This window comes from Homalodisca vitripennis, chromosome 6, assembly GCF_021130785.1.
Source record: "Homalodisca vitripennis isolate AUS2020 chromosome 6, UT_GWSS_2.1, whole genome shotgun sequence".
NCBI classification, from domain to species: domain Eukaryota; kingdom Metazoa; phylum Arthropoda; class Insecta; order Hemiptera; family Cicadellidae; genus Homalodisca; species Homalodisca vitripennis.
The window spans coordinates 61600985-61621466 of NC_060212.1; the positions used below are offsets into that span (position 1 = coordinate 61600985).

The window sequence follows — 20482 nt, forward strand, 5'->3', positions numbered from 1 at the left end:
TTTTAAGTAATAAGCATATACTCTGGAAGTCCATTATATATAACCTATTAAGTAAAAATAAAAATAGAGGGTATCTTAAAGTATGGTAATTTCTCTTAAACTATGTCAACCCCTTTAAAATAGCCTGGTACTTCATGCTTATTTTTGTTATATAGTGAATAGTGATCTACAAAGGGGCAACAAAATAAATTATGAATTCTAACAAAATCTATAGATACTACTGACTCATGGAATTCAACAAATTCTCTTAAAATGCCTTCACCATTTCCATACAATATTTCAATATTATGATATAAACAAATATTGATCAATAAGTACTGAACTTTTGTGACTTATTCACAAACCAATATTGAAAAAGCTCAAAGAGTATTGAGAAATGCTATTGACAATCATACAATCTGCATAGCAATTTACAAACCTTATAGTGCATTTCCAATATGGTAGAAAACATAACAAAATTTCCATAATCAGGTTTAATTAAATAAAGTCACAAACAAATTTACAAAACTTTATTGACCCGCAACTCAGTCTAAAATATTTACAAAGATAATTTACATTACAGACTGCTAAAGAAAACGATTTAACAATTACATAGGTTATAGCCACTAAAACACGGCTGTTACTGATGTTATCTTGCCATTTACAGCAGATGAAAAATAAATACTTAGCTTTTACAAAGACTAAAAAGCAAAATATACACAAAAATATATATATTACAATAACAAAAAATATTCATATAAAAATAGTGTTTCAAAAACTTACTTAAATATATTGCTAGTGTTAGAGTGACTCGGTTATGGCAGTGTAAGTTAATTTCTTGTTTATCTTTGTTGCTGTCGAAAACAAAGTTACTTATCAATTACTTTAAGCTTTAACTTCGGTTTATAAAATCCCAACATCATTTTTTAATAACGATAAAAACACACTTGTCACAACGATATGTATAGAAAATTCCCAACTACGTCTTTACTTTAAAATACTCCTCACCCAAAAACTTTCCACAAGATAGCGACATTGGACGTTATCAAAAACAAAAACAACAATGAGGAGAGCACACTTTTGAAACTTTGCAACCAACTTCCACCGACACCGCTTTGGTTGCTAGTGGTAGAGAGATTCAAAGAGGAAACATAAGGTGACATGTTTGAATAAGGGTAAAACTTGTTAAAATGCTGCGGAGTGAACTGCATGATGGCATACGGTGAGAACTGGGAGAAAGGCATTCCGTAAGGGCTGGGAAATCCGGAGGTATTAATGAGAGGCATCTGATACGGCATCAACTCCGCCCCACCACACTGTGAGACACTGTCTAGATTATCGTCAACCACAGATCTAGAGCGATATTCCTGCGATAAAGACACAAACCCTGAGCTCTGACTGGATGATCTCGTCAAGGGTCCCTGATACTCTGAATGTTTCTCTAGTTGAAGTTTTGGCGGGGTTAAATTGAAAGATTTGGGCCTGAACAACTCTGGTGGGGAGTGTGATCCGAAAGTCCTAGCCATAAATGGTTTGGTCTGACCCTTGCTGATTCTTCTGGAGCCCATACTAAGTCTACTGAATCCAAAATCCTCAGGTGTTGGTTCATGAGAAGAGGGAGAGGCGTGTTGCGAAGAACAAACTGGTACAGTAGACTTTGGTGATTTAGGTTTACTAGTTAGTTGGTTCGAAGTCACTGCTCTTCATATTCCTGAAACACGTAAATGTAAATTATGTATTGTTTGTTTCTACACCTCTCATAATGTTAATCTACAAAATGTAATGTATACAATAAACACAAGAAGATATTTAACAAGCTCTAGAGCAGATGATAGAGGATCCACCAATAAAGAAGAGAAAGTGATGAGGAATTGGAGACCTGGAATGAAATGTATAATTATTATTATATGTATTTCACACAATGCTTCCATCAAGGACGTAGTCAGCGAGGGAGTCCAAGGGGTCTGGACCCCCCAAATTTTCAATTTTTTTCAATGACTTTTTCAGTAAACGACTATTATTATTTAAATAACTCAGTATTACTGACATGTACTGCTGAAAGATCATTCTCAACAAAGAAATAGGCCAAAGAACGTTTCAATGAACAAAATGGGGCCTTACTCTCTCTCTGCCAAGTACAGGAAAATATCAGTTGTCTGGAACCCCCCAATTTTTTCCTGTTACGTTCTTGGCTTCTTTCACCATTTTTACCAGAAGGCCCAAGATCTTCTGTCCCACATATGAAAAGAAGCCTCCAATGATTTCTTAAAGTGGCGGGTTTCACTGAAAGATCGCTTGCTCCTACTTCTAATTTTATAAAATGACATTTGGAAGCAATCTAACACTTGGTCATACAGTCTTGTACTTATTCGGTGTGTGTAGAGGTTGATTTGGGGTATTTCTTTCTTACAAGTTAGGACAATGACGACGAATGTCAAATGTTACTTCAATGCATGGATAAAAACAATGTTAAGTGTCATATAATCGGTTCCTGCACCATCACAGATGGACAAATTCCATAGATGATCACGTGTTAATTTGGTTGTACTTTGCAGCACACAAAAAACAGTTTTTGGTATATGACTTTGAGGTAAATTGTATTATTCATAGTACAATCTTGAAGTTTACAATATAAACTAATCACATTGGCTGTACCATTTTAATTTCAGGAATTTTAAGTGTGAAATTTTCTTATCATGACTAGGTCCCAAATTGGTAATGTAAATGCATCCAGATAACAAATTTTAAGGTCAAATTTGGAAGAAAAAACATGATTGTTGTTCTCTTGAGATTTGAGTTAGTGAGTGAACTATACAAAACTGAGTATTTTTTGTTGCATTTGATTTCATCTACATTTGTAATTTGTAACAAATTTAATTCTGTTGTCCATTCAAACCTTGAAAAGTCAACAGTGAACATATTATCTGTGAATTGAACTATTTAGTGGCCTTTAATGTAACAACTTCTCACTCACCTTTCAGAAAAGGCCTTAATTTTTTTTTAAAATTTAGCGATACAAACTGTACTAATAAGATTGTTGTACCCAAAATAGAAAATGATTTAATCATTCATGCAACTTGTATAATTGCATACTAATTTAACTTAAAATAAAGTTTCCATTATTAATAAACAAAAACACCCGTAAAATTATAAATTATTAATACCTAAAAAGAAGTAGACATATCTTATAGTAAATTAACATAATTAGTATTAAGTTAGATGAGCAATTAAAACAACATATTGCAGTGTTTTTACATGCATGTAAATAGTGTTTTGTAATATTTTATGTGATGTGTCAATGTCATCAAGGCCAGTATCATACAATAATTTAGTAACAAGCCATTTAATTATGTTCTTTAGCTAACAAAATTTATTGTTTTGAAATAAATATTGCTATATATTGCTTAATATAAACAAACCATTCATTTTAAACTTATCACATAACCAAAAAGAAAATACCAAAAAACAACCCATTTATCTCTTACTTCAATAATGGACATTTGAAATGTATTTATATGTAGAAGATATACTCTCCTCAAACCAATAATGGTTAAAAATTGACAATTTTGTTTAAAATTTATTTCACTTATCCTATGTTTTATAGTCAGTACTGTGATCCTGTAATTGTATTACCGCACCTATAATTAAGTTGAGAAATGCACATTTTAAATTACCTGTTAGCAAGATCGTATTTCCCATCCAGTTTCTGAAGTTGTACAGGTTTGACAGCAGCAACGTTCTTAGGCTTCTCACTTTTGCGCTCTGTTACGGAAGTGATGAAGAAAACGATAGCCGAAAGCATCTAGAAATTATAAATAGTGATAGACAACAGTTTTATGATTACAAAACAAACCGCAAACCAACAACATCTGTCTTCCTAAAACACTATTTAAATCAATCGTCAGAAATTTGCCACCTATCCTTAACAGTCAGGACTTTCACACCTTTTTAACCCTTCCCACGCAGAATTTATCTTTCAATTTTGACTCATAACGCGTAATTAACTTTAAAATTTTTTTCTAGATTTTACCAACTCTAATTTTTTTTTTTAGTTAGTGGTGGCTATTAGGAATAAAAAAATTATACAGTATCACAAAATAATCAGACCCCTATATTTTTTTACAAATTTTCAAAATGTACATAAAATTGAAAAAACAACCTTTTTACTTGAATTTCTAAATATATTTTCAACAAATAAAGTAATAACAACAAAATAAAAAGATAATATAATGCTAAATACAACAGGAACACGAACAGTACGGTAAATAAGGAAATATGGCAAAACAGCGTTAAACACAAAAATATGCCGTGCCGGGATATACCCGTTTACCGCGTAATGGTTCACCACAGACTGAGGCAAAATGACGCCACGAGGGACAAAGCCACGCCCTCCCACCACTGCGACGCGCCAATGAGGTTCAAACTGTAACATCTGATTTTCGGAACAAGTATTCAACACTCCCTTGAACTCTAACGGATACCACGGCAACTACAATTTATTAAATAACACAAAATAGACTTTGAAGGATATATCCGTTTACCGCGTTTCGGTCAAAATTAGGCCTAACGGATATATCTGTTTGCCGCGTGGGAAGGGTTAAGTTTAATATTATTTTTCAAGTGCTTTCTGTTAAGATGTTGTTTCATGTGCTGAAAAAAGTCCAAATCACTTGGAGCAAGGTTGAGGTTATGTGGAGAATAATTTAAAACTTCTCAGCTAATAAGAGTAAATAATATATTGCCCCCAATTTATAAAGCAGTGCAAAGAATTGCATTGTCGTCAAAATTCCCTTTGCTAGTTTGGCCAATCTTATGCATTAGTTTTCTGTGTTGATGGTAAAAACACTACGCCCATGTCAAATCATAACTAACTTATCTTACAGTATCTCTATACTGTGAGAGCATTTGTTTGGCTTTCACTTGACAACAGAGGCCTTTTACCACTTTTCCAAAGACTCATGGGATATAGAATCACCCGTAATGTTCTGATTCACCATGCTATCCCCATCTTCAACACAATGTCAAAAAATCAAGGAATTATTCATTCCCTTTAATCTTTGGTCTTCTGGTTGCTCAAGAGGAGTTTAGATTTCCCTCTGGTTTCTGAATTTTAGGTTTGCTGACACAATGTTTTATCAGAACAAACCTACACACCTGAGGAAATTCCTTGGGGGGATTATTTATTATGAATCTTCTTTCCTAACGAATTTTAACTTCCATTGGACTCTCCCTTGTTCAGTAATTACAAATGGTTGATCTGAACATTCTTCGGCAAGAACATTTTTACAACCGCCCTTGAAATCTTGACATTTTCGCTCTTTACATTCAATCATTACCTTGTAAGGTTATCAATCATTATTACCTTCTCAATGAATGTCTGCAGCAAACAGCTTTCTTCCATAAAAAAAAGTATCACTAACAAAATGTCTGATTCAATAATCTTGAACATTTTAAAAATACATAATGGAAAGTAAAGGCAAGCTACGGAAGTGCAAATAGCTAATGCTTATTCACAAGGGGTGCTGGGAGGCAACATACATACTCGTTGCTGCGCTTGTCTGAAATGTAATGAAAAATTACTTTATCTTTGTCTAAACTACAGGAGTATACAAAAAAATGGTCTTTATTTAAAAACATCACTTGTATTCAAGTGCAAAGTAAATGGATAAACAACTGGAACCATTCTGTAAAAATTACAACAGCATTGCAGATGGTCCAAATAGTTCACCAGAATAACCACGGGTCACAACACATTCATTTCAAATAACCATAACATCAAATAAACACGTATATATTACAGTTACCAGTCAAATTAGATCAACGAAAAATCCTAAAAGGTGTTGTTTGACTTGCATGGCTGTTACAATAATAGTAAAAATGTTTTTTAGTGCATCTAACACGCAAACCTCTGATGTCATCAATACTTTTGATATAAAAAACTGTTTTATAGCACATGAATCTAAATTTTTTTTCTATAGAGAAAATATTGCATAAACTAAAATACATAACTGATATGTAATTTGGTTGCAATAGATAAAAAAATCAATGTCAGAGTGTGTTTTAATGAGTTAAAAATTTTTTTCTTAATCACTTCATCAATGTAACAATCAACATCCAATTTCTAGGAAACATTTTTTAAAGCACTAATGTAAAAATGTAATTGGTACTATATAAAATATCTTTTAAACCAATGAATTTATTTTGAAAAATGAGTATATATATTTTTTTTTATTTTATCACTTGCAACATTGTTAAAAATATCCATATTTTTTTGTAAAATAGTGTAGGCTATATATTCTCCGATCACAGCTACTTACATGAACTACGGACACAAGGCCGTCAATGTCTCCAGAAACCTGTGTCAAATACAGCAGCACGAACCACAACAGTAGGTTAACCAGTGAGGTGGCGTCACGCATGAGTGCGCAGTCACACAGTTGTACCACCACACCCAGTCCGAGCAGCACAGCCGACTGGACTTCTCTGGTCACGCACAGCCACTCTGGCGGTTGGTACACGTCCAGCAGGTGGCTGACCCAGGATTGTGGCAATACAGAGACCAACAGACCCATCGACAGTGCTGCGGTCAGGTTCAGGTAGATGGTGTGTCGTCCTTTCTCATTTGGCTGGCAACAAACTCTACTTATTAGAAACAATATTGGCTTACAAGGAGGTAGCCAGTGAGGGGTCCAAGAGGTCTGAATCCCTCCCAACAAATTTTCAATTTTTTCAAGTACTTTTATAGTAAACGATTATTATTATTATTTAAATAATTCAGTATTAACTGATATGTACTGCTAAAAGATCGTTCTCAATAAAGAAACGGCTCTTACTCTCTGTCCACTACGGGAAATTATCAGTTGTCTGGACCCTCCCAAAAGTTTTTCCTGGCTACGTTCTTATTGGCTTACAATACAAAATATATAAACAATATATTTTCTAAAAATTCCTAAAATTAAAAGATCAATTTAACAATTGAAATCAATTCAAAATACAGCACAATATACGAAATGCCAAATGCTTTCCAACTTTGTGTAAATGTGGTCTATTACAGCATTTAATACAATGAAAATGATCGTAAAGTAAAGATCTAGAGAATATTCAGATCTCACTCATTCAAATTTCTTCACCAAAGATTTTAAATAAATAAATGCACTTCGAATAAGATGTACCTCCACTTGCAGCCTGATAAAACTCTTAGATGTTTGTACTCAAACACTTATTTTGAACAGTATTAAAATTTGTGGCATAAAGCCACAACTTAACACCTCCCTGTTGAATCCAGAAGGAGGAAGGTAAACACTAATCATAATTAGTAGGAAACACAAAACAACGTCTTTAGTTTATATAACATTCTATCTAAATGAAAATCTTTCAACTTACTTTACTAAATATTTAAACTAAGAATCAATTTCATGTAACTTACTGAGATCAAGACTATACTCGTTTACACAAGTTCAATTATGTTGTGGATCATAAAAACAGTGTCTTTATTATTTATTTAAATGTATGTATGACCTTCATAAATTGTCCTTTTCAGAAATCAGTTGTAAGCCCAGTTTTATTCAGAGGCTTTTTGTAAAAGTCAAAATGATGTAAAACAGTTAATTTCATTCTGTATTGCTGTATCGTATTTCTCTGCTATTCATAGATTGAATTTAATCATGGTTCCATTCATATTTATATAATAGTTTAGGTATAACCTTTACTAAATATAGCAGCAAAAAACAACAATACAGCAGGTACTACTTTCCAAGACAGTTAGATTTAATAAATGACGAGAGATATACATTTTTTATGAAATAACTTACTTGCAAGAAGGTACTCTCCGAAGCCGGTTTGAAAGTATGCTGCTGGTGAGTAATAAACTTCTCCTCTTTACTATGTAGCGTTTTTTCAAGAACTTTTTCACATTTTGGGCACAGCTTGTACACCCGCTCCAACTTGTCACTAAAAATAAAAATATAACTATTACTTCACAAACGCAATGAACTTATTACTTTTATTGTGCTGAAAGTTCCTGGAATACATCCTAGACCTGAATTCAAGTTCCTCTAATTGAAGTAATTTTCTACATATACAACCTTTTTTTTACCAAAACTTGTCAGTTTCATAATACAAGACAAAATCAAATTAACTCACTAAATTCAAAAGGTAGTAATATACTATAACAATGAAAGTTATATCCTTAAAACTGTTTTCTAAGGGAATATAAAGAAAGAATATTTCAAAATTAATATCATGGTTTTAAGGTGTTTTAGTATTTATTCCATTTGATTAAAGATAAACTTAAACAGTCTTGTCACAATTTTCTCCAACTGAAACGATTACGGTACAGTGACAACAAAATAGTTAAAGGTTCCACTGGAATTGCTGGAACACAGCCATTACGACAAAATGGGTTGTATCAACTCCAAATGTTGGAACAATTCGATTTCGGACTGGTCGAAATTGATACTGGACTGATGATATTATAATCATAACACTATAGGTTGCAACAAGTTCAAACACGCTGTTGATTTTAGTCTCTACTTAATCAGAATATCTTAGGAACGTTAACAGATTTCACTTTAACTCTAAAGTTTCAATACCTGTACTGTTGAACTTCTTCGTCAAAGTTGTCCTTGTTCAGTGGAATGAACTGTGCGAGCTGTTGTACTTTCAGTTCAAGGTTGATGTTGCAGAACTGACAGAGGCCATTTAGGGGTGCAGGTTTCTGCTTGGTTCTCGTACACCAAGATCCAAAATTGAGTTTCTCATTGAATTGTTCAGGTAAATGTCTATTGTAACTGCCGTCCTAGAATTTCAAACACAGATTATAACATCTACTATTCTCATTCTTAAGGAATGTGTGTGTGTGTGTGTGACATAATGCATTATGTTCATATGTACATTTGAAGTGCTTTTGCAGCTGTAGTTATACACAAAACAACACTATAAGTAATAATACTACATTGAACACTCTCCTCTGGTTTCAAAACTAAAATTTCATCACTTAAATTATTTTGGCGTTTCAACACTTATGACACTTGAAATGACTATTTTCAATTGACACAATATATATGGAGTGGCTATAAAATAACAAGGCTATTACTAAAAAACATTTGAATTGAAATATATATATACAGAGTGTTTCAGGAGGAATCTACCCTACTTCACAAGCTTATTCCTCTCATCAAAATAATGAAAAAATTCATATAAACATGGGTCTGGAAATGTTTTGTTGGCAAGTTATACAGAGTCAAAGTTCACTTGAAATTCAGATCCCTCAGTGAAATTAACTCACACTGAAATCTTTAGGATGTTATTTGAGTTTTGTTAATTAGATAAGTTTTATGTAAAATTAGCTGGAAAAAATCGTATAAGACCTGTACTAGAACTCTATCTCCAATAGTTTAAGAGAAAATCAGCATAAAGCAAAAAAAGTTAGGGTCGAAAAGATTGCTTTGCGTTAGGACTACAAGACCTTCGTTAAATTGCCTATCAACAAAGAAACATTTCCAATAAAATGTGTAGATAATTTTACTCCAAAAAAATAATGTAAATAAAGTCAATGAAAAGAGAATAGTTTCCTTTTAAATTCAATCGTTTTAAGGAACACGCAAAACTAAAAATTATGAAAATCTAAATGTAGGTCAATGTCTCTCAAAATAATTTTATCACTAATCCAAAATAAACCTGCAGTATTAATCAAAATTACTTAATGAACTTATACTGATAACAGTATTACAAGAGCTGCCAAAATGTCCACCTCCATTGTTAAGTCAAGTCAAATCATCTTTATTTACATAAACTTTAAGTTTAGTAATTGTGTCAACAAATAAAGGTTTAGGTCTAGTTGTCTTGTTGGTCTTAGGTCCTCCTTCCGTAGTATTCGTTTAGCGAGTAAAATGGTCGATCAAGTAGCCAGTTCTTAAGGGTTAGTCTGAAGTGTTTCCGGTCTATTTTTTTTCAAGTCTTCAGGAAGTGCGTTCCACATCTTGGCGCCAGCATAGCTTGGACTCTTTTCAGTTGCTGTGAGCCTATGGCGAGGCAGGCAGTAATCAGATGCATGTCTTGTGTTATATTGATGCATTTGTGCATAGGTCCTTGCTGCCTCTGGTGCTTTGATGTGAACATGCATCACAGCTTCTAGGATGTATAAATTTACAACAGTTAGTATTCTAAGTTGTTTGAAGGAATCCCTGCATGTTTCCCTGTATTGAAGACTTCCCAGAATTCTTATGGCTCGTTTTTGCAGCACCAGTAACCTTTGTATGTTTCCTGCTGTGGTGCCTCCCCATACGATGATTCCATATCGGAGGTGTGTCTCAAGCACCGCATAGTAGGCAACTTTTGCTGTAACTAAGCCACCTATGCTTTTCACTCGCCGTATTACATACAGTGCTGTGCTGATTTTTTTGCACACAGAATCAATGTGTGGAGTCCATGAGAGGTCATCATCTATAGTTATACCTAAGTATTTAGTGGAAGTGACTTCTTCTAATTCAGTCAGCCTCCCTGTATCCTCTTTGTATTTTCCTAGTACTAACTGTTTTGTTTTTTCTTTCATTGACAACCAATTCATTTCTATGGCAATATTGAATGGCCATGTTGAGTGCTATAAATGCGTTTACTTCGAGATCTTTTGGTAATTTTTCCCTTAGTAATAGAACTGTGTCATCAGCATACATAAGTCCTTTACTATAGTCTTGTATATAGTTAGGAAAGTCATTTGAGAAGAGGATGAATAAAACTGGACCCAATACTGATCCCTGTGGGACTCCACGTGAGACAAATTTAGGTACTGATCTAATCTTTTTTATACTCCCTCTGCTTGTGTGATTTATTTCAACCACTTGGCTTCGTCCTGTCAGGTAGCTGGTGAACCATGTTTTTGAAGTACCTTGTATGCCAAGTGTTGACAGTTTCTCAAGGAGTTGTTTATGAGAGAGGCAATTGAAAGCCTTACTGTAGTCTAGTAAAATAGCTGTACATGTATTGCCTGCTTCAAGTTGGTCTATTATGAACTCCGTAAGACTAATCAAGGCTGTTGTTGTTGATTTTCCAGCTAAGAAGCCATGTTGGTCAGGTGTTAGTAAAGAATTGGTCACCAGATGTTCAATAAGTCTAGTTAACATTACTTTTTCAATCACTTTAGAAAAGGTTGAGATAAGAGAAATTGGTCTGTAGTTTAGTGCTTGTGTTGTGCAGCCTTGCTTAAATTTAGGGTAAACTTTAGCCAACTTTAATGCAGACGGGAAGATTCCAGATTGAAATGATTTATTAGTAATATTAACTAAGGGTTGTATTAGTTCGTCTTCACATAACTTAACTATCTTTGATGAGATTTCATCATACCCAGCTGATGTTTTTGTTTTTAATGACCTAATAATCTTGGACATTTCTAAACTGTTGGTTGGCGTGAGTAGTAATGGTGTTAAGTTTACATTTTCAGGTGACAGAAGTGTGTGAGTTTTGTGTAGTCCATTCGTGTCTATAATCTTTTTAGCCGCATCAATAAAGAAATTATTTAGGTAGTCTGCCTTTTTATTTTAGTTAATACACATATCAGCCCGACGATTTAAAGTGACCATTGCATTCTCTAAAATTATTGAACTGTTTTATATTTCTCAGGCAGCAATGATGATTCTGTGTATAAGTTTATGTTCCTTATCCAATTTTTGAGCATACACTAAAGACTTCGTGTATCCCCACATAAAACTTATCTTAATTAACAAACTCAATTAACACCCTAAACATTTCAGAGTCACTTAATTACACTGAGGGAGCTGAATTTCAGGTGAAATCTTTGACTTAATATAAATTGCCAACAAAGCATTTCTGGACTCATGTTTATATGGACTTTTTTCATTATTTTGATGAAAGGAATAAGCCTGTGCAGTATGGCATATTCCTTCTGAAACACTCTGTATGTATGTATATATATATATATAATACAGAGTCCTGGCACACCTGGATATAATTTAAACGGCCCGAGATATCTATGTGAAACCTTGACCCTACCTATTATAACATATTTTTTTAATTTTTCAAATTGTTGAAAATTTTGCCCCCCTTTTCTAAAGGGGGGTAAAGGGGGGCAACTAAAAATTTTCAAATACAAACCCCTATCATGTGACCCCTCATTTTAAAGGGAATAAAAAAAGAAATCCAATAATGCAAACTAGAGGTCTCTACGTTTATTTTAACAGATTTTGTGATAAATTTACAATAATAAAATCAGTAATATCTTGTTTTGTTTATCGTAACATGAGTCAACACTAACACAAATTCTAAAAACAGTTACCTGTTTTAATGTAGCAGGTGTTCAAACTGTTCACCTTCGGCTGTTTGACAATGTGCTAGACGTGTGTAAAAACTTGAGACATGATAGGGGTTTGTATTTGAAAATTTTTAGTTGCCCCCTTTACTCAATTGTAAATTTATCATAGCATCTGTTAAAATAAACGTAGAGACCTCTAGTTTGCATTATTGGATTTCTTTTTTTATTCCCTTTAAAATGAGGGGTCACATGATAGTGGTTTGTATTTGAAAATTTTTAGTTGCTCCCCTTTACCCCCCTTTAGAAAAGAGGGGCAAAATTTTCAACAACTTGAAAAATTTAAAAAAATATGTTATAATAGGTAGGGTCAAGGTTTCACATAGATATCTCGGGCCGTTTAAATTATATCCAGGTGTGCCAGGACATAAAACTCACTCTGTATATAATATATTTAGTAATTATTATATTAAATACACAGGAACCTCAGTTAACACGTAAGATATGTTCTTGTAAGGTCAAGAGAACAGGGTGATAGGTCTTAGAACGTAGAACATAGTTTCTTTCTAGAAACATAAAATAATCTGATGTTTTGTAGAATCCACAACATATATTTTAAAGAATTTAAGAGGTTTTTATTTTTTCACAAGTAGAAAGACAAAACCTGGGATAATAATTTTGATCCATAGCCTGGCATCCAAAAATACAGTGAATATTAAGTTTTTCTATATTTTCATTCATTTTAACATGGAAGAGCAAAACGGGCATTCTCATCTTAAACTTTTTCTCAGCCATCTTGGAAATTTCCAAAACAAAAAAACTGTAGGCCAACATATAATCAACATTCATTCATATACAGTATATAATTTTTTAGTGAAAGATATTTTAAATGACATTTTTCCAAGTCCCATTAGAAATTTCACAATTCATAACCCATTAATTCACTAATCACCCGACAGAAAGTCACAGTCTGGCTGATCTGTTTACAAACATGGAAGACACCGCAATAACAAAGACTTCATGGTTAAACAGGTGTCTTTTGTTTGTCTTTGGCATGATTCATTGATAGAGGCATCAGTTGGAACTTTAAGAAAATGTACTACCTAGTTTCAGAGTACGTACTATACAAATGGAATAAAATAAGTTATCCATTGCGCTTGAAAGGGTTCAATTTTTTTTAATAAAAGGAGAGACCATCCTCTTATTTACACTCGTTTTACTTGTACCATTGGCCTATGCAATTGAAATTGAAATTGAAACTATAGTAGCATTTATGTGATAAATTTGAACTGTTTGGTACTAATTTTCAATATTTATTTCAGGGTTATAACAATATGAAAAATACACAAGTTTTCAGCAGGTTTTTATAATACCGATCAATTAATACACTCAACAAAAATATTTTTAGAGTGGCTGATACAAACAACTTAAAAGGATAAATGCTCTTGCGAGTGTCCTGGAACATTACTTAATGATTAGGGATGCAGCACATTATTGTCTCACACATCTAAAGATCTTTCTGATAGTTTCTTATCTATTTTACACTTAGTATTTATAATTTAAAATAAAATATACAGACTGTTTAAAATTTGTATGATGAATATATGGATATAACAATATACCATATGGCACAACTTAAGAGATAAATGTAGTATATTACTAGAAATATTGCTTCATTTTTATAAGAGGCCTGTGTAATCAATAATTGGATATTTAATTTTATTCAGGTACCATACATCCCATTGTGTCAGAGATAATTGTTCTTTTAATGGAAATTAAAAAAAAAATAATTGATGCACAGTATAAAGTATATATGTGCCCTAAGTTACTATTTTTTTTTATCTTTTTCTTACATTTCATATGCTGTCGGTGGTGGACTATACCATAGGATTCAGGAGGTTTAAGATAAACATAGTAAAGTATGAAAAGGTCACAAAACACTTGCACAATTATCTTCTGTATACAATTTACTACCCCATTACCATTTCCAAAGTAAGCTATTATTGTTAAAAGTATTATTTACTAGTCTACGTTTTTATTGATTTGCTATGAAAGTGCAAAATCGCAATAAAACACATGATACTTACTATAGAAAATCCATTGTATTGATCACAGTTGGGGCAGTACCAAGAATTTGAGCTGTTGTATGGAACACTGGTGTAGGTGTTGCAGAACCAACAATTAACTGTAACTGGAAACTTTGTCCTGAAAAGTAAATTGATAATGTCAGGACATATCAATGAATAGCATCAACTGTAACTAGTAAAACTCTGTATGTTTGCCTCACCAACCAGAAGTGAACCCTCCTGGAGACATGTACGTTGATATATTGTATATTTCTTATTAAAGCAAAGTGATTTGTTGGCAGACCATTAGTGAAGTCTGCTCCAGTGGCTGGAAAATCTTTATTTCTCTCTATCCGTCTGCACGATGTCTTGAAGACGAACTGGCCTATACACTTGAAATTTTGCATGGTTTCATTTTAATATTAGCAACACTGAGTTCGATGATGGTGTTTGTCACTCCATGAGATTTAGCTAAGGGTATATTTTGCTATTAGTATTATGGGAAACCAATCATATGAGATTTTAATAAGTGAAACTTTTATTCATAAAATAAAAAGAAAATACAAGACTGGAGTCAATTTAAAAAATAGGTGACAATACTTTATTTAAACGCACTCTTGCGTTGTAGTACCCTCACTAGCTTTCTCGAACCTTTATTATTTTCACACTGCCACAAAATCTGCTGTACTAAACAAAAACGTAAATGTACCATGGCAAGTTATCTCGAGAAAGATTGTATGTAGACTTTACATTTGGCATCATACTTCATTTCTACATGGAAGAATGAGTTAACTATAATAGTGCATCTCCAACCGGCTAAGCGTCATTGAAGGCTATCACTCAATAGGCTGACACAATTTCTCTTTTGTCTACAGGAAGGACGAAAACATTTTTTTCTGTATGACTGTATGTCTATCAGTCCATAGGACATCTACAGAATGCAATGAGCTATATAGATTTGAAATTATGTATGCGACCTTAGGAAAGCATGTTATGTGACACATATAATTTTTTAGTGATATTAAAACCAGTTTTAATGCATTGAAAGATGTAAATTGTAAATTTTATATTTGAGTGGTTCTCAAACAGTGTTGTAGCAAGTGCGATGATGAATCTTGTAAATTAAATTGAACCAGTAAATGTATTGCTAACCGCTACTCTCGAAAAATGCTGAACCAATTCACCTAATTCTTTTTTTCACAATATTTGTTGGAGTCCGATAAAGGTTTTTATGGAGAGAAAAATTGGAAAAGTTTCCAGGAATATTTTAAAATTTTGAATAACAATTATAATATTCTTTGCAGTTTTTGAGTCCCATCTCCGCTATGGTCTGGTTGTGTGGGGTGGAACCTCAAAGACTAACTTAGAGAGAGTCCTTAAAATTCAGAAGAAAGCCATCAGAGCCCTAGCAGAATTACACTACAATGACAGCTGCAGAACAGCATTTAAAACTTTTAAAATCTTGACTGTTGTGAATCTCTATATTGAAGCAGTGATCTCCAGCACCTGTAATGAAAACCCTCAAAAAAACAGTGATGTCCATCAGTACAACACAAGGGGTGCTGAACTATATCACCTACCGACCCACCACATGTCACTGTACGAGAGAAAACCAACCTACATTGGAAGAAAACTGCACAACCACCTACCTCCGGAGATAAGGAAACTTCAAGGCAAGAACTTCCAGCACATGCTAAGAAAATGGCTTGAAGATCACCCATTCTACTCATTGGAGGAATTCCTTGAACTCAACTAAAACTTGTATATATGTATTATGCACTGTAAAAGATATTTTGACGCCCTTACAATTCTCCAAGGAATTTGTAAATAAAGATTGTATTGTATTGTATTGTATTGTAATATTTACGATACACAAACCAAATTTAACTAACAGTCCCTTCCTCCAAGGTGGCTTCGGACCTTCTATCATTAAACACATCAATGTCTTCTAAGGTCATTGGTCTCATTACGGGGCATGGTCACCTGAGGAAGCATCTTCACAGAGTTGGCATCCTTCAGGAGGATCCGCTCTGTGGAAGGTGTAATGAGCAGGAGGAGACTGCTGAGCACCTGCTCTTTGATTGCCCTGCAATAGCAAGAGAGCGGTATGCCATCTTTGTTAGTTTGGACAGGGGTGGTGAATTTTCGCAGGAGTACTTGATAGGTTGTTTTCGGCGGTTTGTTGAACTGCTGAAGTTGTAGACTGGTGGGCCTCATGGTGTGTTTCCGGGGTGAGCAAAAAGGCCTTGAGGCTTAAGTGCATGGCAGTAGGCCGCCCCAAGGGAAAAAAAAAAAAAAAAAAAAAAAAAAAACAGTAAACAACTGTTGACATTTTTAGGTGAAGTTTACCAAAGAGACAGAAACATTTGTTACATTAAAATTTCATAAAATACGTAGTGATTAATCAGTAGTATTAAACAGGCTGCAAAGACAAAGTTACTACATAATTTTTACTTCAGATTTCATCAGTAACCAATTTATCTAATGCATAGGAAATACTATTAAAATGTTATTATAAAATCCACATTAATGAACAAACCTGTGAATGTTTGCACATTAAGTACTTGAAACTGGTTGGTCCCTTTGATATAGTGTATGATATTTTTACTGTGCTTCAGGAAAAACAGGGGAATGGACACAAATATGCCTGAACGAGCTATTCTTTTCTTTTCTAGAATACAGTTCGATAAACCACAAAAATTCTATCACACAAAACATAAACGATTATTTAGAAATTTGGAATGAACATAGTTGCAACAATTTTAAATTCTATCCCTTAGACCAGAAGAGCACAAGCAACCAAAGTAGTCTTTTAAGGTTACGTATGCATATATTTTCTTGATCTAGGGAAAAAAATTAAATATATTACGCTTTTCATGTAAGTTAATTCCGAAACCTTCATGTTTATATACTTTCTTGACCGGTGCACCAAAGCCAACTCAACTCTAGAACCGTAAATAAATTAATTTAAAAAGCTGGAATGGACACATTTGACTGCAGTAACTTTTCAGTCTTATGTAAGTATATACACTTTCTTCATAGGCAAACCCAACTATGGTACTTGAAGTATCTCAGACCGTAACCGTAAATAAATTAATTTAAAAAGCTGGAATGGACACATTTGACTGCAGTAACTTTTCAGTCTTATGTAAGTATATACACTTTCTTCATAGGCAAACCCAACTATGGTACTTGAAGTATCTCAGACTGGATGTAGATTACAAGGGTCCATAGTAGAAGTTTTTTGACAGGCAGAGCATGAAAACCAACATATGTATATGTTTTTTTTAAAGGAACAAGGTAAACCAACTGTAGCACCGTATTAGAATGAATGAACTATGGGAATAGACTCTTTTAGACCGTTAAAAGCCGTAAACGTAGGTCTTTTCACTCCTTCGTACGTATATATACTTTCTTTATAGGGACAATGAGGCAAAGTCGACTTAAACTCACTAGAGATATCTTAGACCGGAAGTACACGGAAGAGACTCAACCGTGGTGGCATCAGAAATGTAGTTTAAATCAAACTAAAAACTATACTTCGACACGTAAAAAACTTAAAATGAGCAAGCAACATTTTTATTTAACTTTTGAATCTCTTAACCATGGGCACTGAAACGACAAATACCCGAAATATCCCTACTTCTGATTGAAAAATCTATCATTATAGATTCTATCATATTACATCATAAATGCTTTCACTGAGGGCACTCTTAGATGTTGAAAATTGCATGCAAAGCTTCGGTTAACTGCTAGTAACAAATATGATAGTAATTATTAAGAACTTCTGGATTATTTACAAGCTGATTTAGAAGCAGCTTACAAGGAAATATTTACACTTCTATTAATGAGGATTGTAAAACTATAGATCCACGCATAATTTTGAGAACGATTTATATTTTTCAGTATTTAGCCTGTAAAATCGATATAGTTCAGAAAATAGCCACGGCCTTACAATGAGGATAGTATTTCAGTATAGTAGATGGTGTATTGAATGTGTGTAGAAAGTTTTATCAAAATCGGCTTGTACGTTTTTGAGGTACAGCCATCCACACATTTGTTTTTTCACCACAGAGCCTGTATAAATTCAATATAGCCCCGAAAATAGGCCTCGCCTAAAAATGAGGGTAGTAATATAATATAGTGGACTATGTATTGAATGGGCTCGTACGTTTATGAGGTACGGCTAGCCATAGGTTTTTTCAGTGTTTTTCCTGTAAAATAGTTTTTGTCACTATGAAAATGGTACAACCTAAGAATGAGGATTGTAATATAACATAGTACACTAATGAATGCGTACACAAAGTTTTATCGAAATCAGCTCATACATTTTTGAGGGACAGTTATCCATAATGTTCTTTTAGTATTTGACAAAATAGCTCCAAAAATAGGTCTGGCCTAAGAATGAGGGTAGTATTATAATATAGAGGACTGTGTTGGATGTGTACATGCACAGTTTTGTCATAATTGGGTCGTAACCTTTTTAAGTACAGCTAGCCATAGGTTTTTTCCAGTGTTTTGCCTGTGTTCTTCTTTTTTTCCTTTCCTGAGGGAAGAGGACAGTTTGTCCCCGTGCTTAGTCCTAAAAAGGACCTCCCTTACTTTAATTTGTGCCCTCAAAGACCAAGGCTTTTGCAAAAACCAATCAGATTTAAGGGCTCCTGTTCTCTAATGTCCTTGGGGCTGAGGAGATATGCTCCCAAGTATCTTTTCCGAGTCTCTACGATGGCAGGACAATCCAACCAAATGTGCTACGCTGACTCCTCCTCTCCACAGAGTCTACATTCGCTACTCTGACTAAGGCCTACCTTCATAAGGTGCTTCCTCAGAGGGCCATGTCCTGTCAACATTCCTAATATCAGTCTTATATCCTCCTTATTCTGGTCTAGGAGAGCTGTCCACCCTTTAGCGTAAGGAGAGATAAACAATTTGGATAGTCCTGAGGCTCTACTCCAATTCTTGTGTCTTGTCCTCTTTTCCCATTTCAAGAAGTTGTTGAAAGCATCCTCTCTAGAAAACGCTACTTCTCTTCTGTACGAATACAGAGATGATCTGCAAGCAGGTCGGCTACTATGCCACTTTTTAAACTTCGTGTCACAGTCCTCCACGAGCTTTCGACTCTGTTTCTGTCTATAAAAGGCACCTTTATTATATGAAAGTGTTTATACAAATTAGTTATCGTTCACAATTCATATCAGTTGGTTATATTGATAGTTATAATTAAGTAATATTATTTGTCAATATCGATATAAAACAATGGGTCCGCTTATTGTACTCATATAATATAGTAGACTATGTATTGAATATGTATACAAAGTTTTATCAAAATGGGTTCGTAAATTTTTGAGGTACGGGACCATCTATAGGGTTTCTCTGAGCTTGTCTTGTAAAATCAGTACAGTCCCGAAAATAGCTGCTGCAAAATCAAATATTATAATCAAAGTAGTCTTTGTTAATTTAAAACCTTGATTTGTGGTATTAATCTTCTCGTTATTAAATGAATGTATATTTTGAATGGTTTAAGTTCAGGAACTAGGTCCAGGTAGGTATATTCATTCTTTATATATTCTTTCATTCTTTATGGAATCTATGGCCAGTTCAATTTAGTAAATTACATCATACAACATTTGGTATTTAAATAACTAGTTATAGACACAAAGAATAGCCCTTCATTCATTAAAAAATTGTTAAAACCTTTGAAGGTAAATATGTGAGCATCTCTAGGCTAGGGCTAACCAAATTTTTATTCTAACCTCAACAATAAAATACAAATTAGGTAATCGACTGAGTTCAAGCAAACTTAATTAACAGTACAAGAATTTGCACATTAATAACTAGGTATTAATGCTAAATTTACCTTATTTTGCAGTACAGTTTAACGATAATCAATAAAAAAACGGAGAATGTTGCTAATGCCGGTAAAATAATATTAGAATCCATTTCCATAAACCATAAGAAATGTGTATTCATAGTCCTATGTTAAACTACTAATTATTAATTAAAACGTAGAATTAGTAGCATTATTATAGATATAAAAAACTGAAATACAATAAAACAATCTTAACCTAAACAATAAAATCTACAGGTTAGACATTTGCTCAGGCCCTCTCGCACTTGCATTCGCACACACGACTCACGAGAACACCAAGCCGGGTCCAGGTCTACCATACCACAG

At 33.7% G+C, this 20482-nt stretch overlaps 1 protein-coding gene across 1 annotated transcript; it reads right to left on the minus strand.

Moving 5' to 3' along the window:
* Positions 1–494: 494 nt before the first annotated feature.
* Positions 495–20450, minus strand: LOC124364371 (transmembrane protein 201 homolog). Its single transcript, XM_046819774.1, has 7 exons — positions 20165–20450; positions 14329–14446; positions 8571–8776; positions 7791–7929; positions 6297–6605; positions 3654–3781; positions 495–1690 (listed from the first exon to the last, which is right to left on the minus strand). Exons 1-7 carry the CDS (start codon positions 20275–20277, stop codon positions 1654–1656), a joined length of 1050 nt encoding a protein of 349 aa, XP_046675730.1. The 5' UTR covers positions 20278–20450; the 3' UTR covers positions 495–1653.
* Positions 20451–20482: the final 32 nt, after the last annotated feature.

What these genes read in the sequence shown, in the direction of transcription:
- LOC124364371 (XM_046819774.1), bottom strand. Translation starts at nt 20,277, where the DNA reads ATGAATACACATTTCTTATGGTTTATGGAAATGGATTCTAATATTATT. An exon ending in CGGAGAGTACCTTCTTGCAA is followed by an intron (nt 6,606 to 7,790) that starts GTAAGTTATTTC and finishes GTTTGTTGCCAG; the next exon opens with CCAAATGAGAAAGGACGACA. An exon ending in AAATACGATCTTGCTAACAG is followed by an intron (nt 1,691 to 3,653) that starts GTAATTTAAAAT and finishes TACGTGTTTCAG; the next exon opens with GAATATGAAGAGCAGTGACT.